This window comes from Rhincodon typus, unplaced genomic scaffold, assembly GCF_021869965.1.
Source record: "Rhincodon typus isolate 14 unplaced genomic scaffold, sRhiTyp1.1 hic_rhity00004644, whole genome shotgun sequence".
Classification (NCBI taxonomy): Eukaryota; Metazoa; Chordata; class Chondrichthyes; order Orectolobiformes; family Rhincodontidae; genus Rhincodon; species Rhincodon typus.
In genome coordinates this window covers 1-1,871 of record NW_025970282.1, presented here as the reverse complement: position 1 = coordinate 1,871, position 1,871 = coordinate 1, and the positions used below count along the sequence as shown (strand labels likewise).

Genomic DNA, 1,871 nt, shown 5'->3' with positions numbered 1-1,871 from the left:
CTCTCGCGCGCTCTCTCTCGCCCCCTCTCTCGCGCTCTCTCTCTCGCCCCCTACAGGTACCAACATTCGGATCCTTGACCCTTTCACCGTGAAGCCTCTGGACGCGGCCACCATTATCGCCAACGCCAAGGCAGTGGGAGGGCGTGTCATCACGGTCGAAGACCATTATTACGAAGGTATGATTCTACGTGTTCACCGGGAGGATTACCATGGGTAAGGAAGACCATGTGAGCGTCCGCCATCTTGCCTCCAAGGCAAAAGGTGGTGGGGGTGATGGGTGGTTGGGACACTCCATTTTGTTTTGGGGATGGTGGCGGAAAGCAGAAATCAGTGTCCGTTGTGTCAGCACGCTGATCAACTTATTACCCCCAGTTCGGAGGTGCACAGCACGATCCCGTGGGATGAAGTAGCCTAGGTCATCTCTCAGGTCACGGGGACAGGTGGCCATTCAGCCCCAAACTCTCCTGCAATGAGGTAGTGTGCTACGGCACCCCTCCCCCAACTGCTGACTGAAAAAGGTGTCAGCGCCGTGCTGTGGGAGGGTCGGTTCCCCAGTGGGATCTTGCTGTGTGTAATCTGGCGACGGTGACCACACGAAGTAAAACTCGTTCCTCAGTGTCAGGGAAGCAGGAGGTTGCTTTTTCTGTTGGGGTCTAGCCCATGTATTGCTCTGGCGCCTGAGCTCCCTCTTTGGCCCACTCCCCCCTCCTTCGTGCGTGCGCTTCCCCCCCTTTCCCCCTCTCCCTCTCTGTCTCTCTCGCACGGTCCCCCTTTGGCCCGCTCCCCCTCCTTCCGCTCTCGCGCGCTCGCGCTCTCTCTCTCTCTGTCGCGCCCCCGCTCCCCCTTTTTTTGCCACTCGCGCTCTCTCTGGCGCGCCCCCACTTCCCCCTTCCCCCCCCTTTGCCGCTCGCTGTCATGCCCCCGCTTCCCCCCTTTGCCGCTCTCTGGCACGCACCCACTTCCCCTTTTGCGGCTGTCGCGTGCTCACTCTCGCGGTCTCTGGCGCCCATTCCTCCCTCCGTCTCTAAGTGGCCTTGTTTGTTCTCTCTCTGTAGGTGGCCTGGGAGAGGCGGTGACCTCGGCCGTTAGCTCGGAGCCGGGGATTTCCATCCGCCGCTTAGCAGTGAGCGGCGTGGCCTGGAGCGCCAAACCCGCCGAGCTCCTGGACGCTTTCGGAATCAGCGCGAGCTCCATCGCCGATGCCGTGCGCGCGGCCCTGGCCAATTGATGCCACCTTCCCTGTCCATCTATCCCCTGCCTGGTTCGCCATCAGGTGTCTTTGAAACGAGCTGGCACCTCGCGGGTTTCGCATTTGGCGTAGAGTAGGAAAAAGTGTCCCACACCTCACATTCTCTCAAACGTGTCCCTGTGACTATTTTTCGGTCTCGCTCCTTCACTACGACAAAATTGCGTCTTGTTTGCCCATTTCCCCTGCATTTCTTTTAGCCCCTACTTATTTTTTTTCTCTCTCTGTGTCGGAATCGCGTCACGTTGGCACAGAGCGAAGGTTTGGGGTCAGAGGTTTGGGGGGGAATTGGTTACTGGACACGAAGCTACATTGGACCAAACTATTCTCTCTTTGTACGTGTTAATAAAACGTGACATTCCCCACAGCAAATTCTGCCTCTTGATTTCAGAGATAGCAGGAACTGCCGACGCTGGAGAATCTGAGATAACAAGGTGTAGAGCTGGAGGAACACCGGCAGCATCAGAGGAGCAGGAAAGCCGACGTTTCGGGTCGGGACCCTTCTTCGGAAATGGGGGACGGGGGAAGGGGATTCTGAAAGAGAGAGAGGGGGAGGCGGATGGAAGATGGAGAAAGGAGTAGATAGGTGGAGAGGAGACAGACAGGTCAAGGAGGCCTCATCACC

At 57.9% G+C, this 1,871-nt stretch overlaps 1 protein-coding gene across 1 annotated transcript in view; it reads left to right on the top strand.

Moving 5' to 3' along the window:
• Window positions 1-1,618, top strand: part of tktb (transketolase b) — an 11,033-nt gene extending 9,415 nt beyond the window's left edge. Inside the window, exons 11-12 of the mRNA XM_048593933.1 lie at window positions 57-176; window positions 1,056-1,618. Of these exons, the coding sequence (XP_048449890.1) occupies window positions 57-176; window positions 1,056-1,228 (293 nt within the window). The 3' untranslated portion in view covers window positions 1,229-1,618. The remainder of the gene's footprint in view (window positions 1-56; window positions 177-1,055) is intronic.
• The last annotated feature ends 253 nt before the right edge of the window (window positions 1,619-1,871 follow it).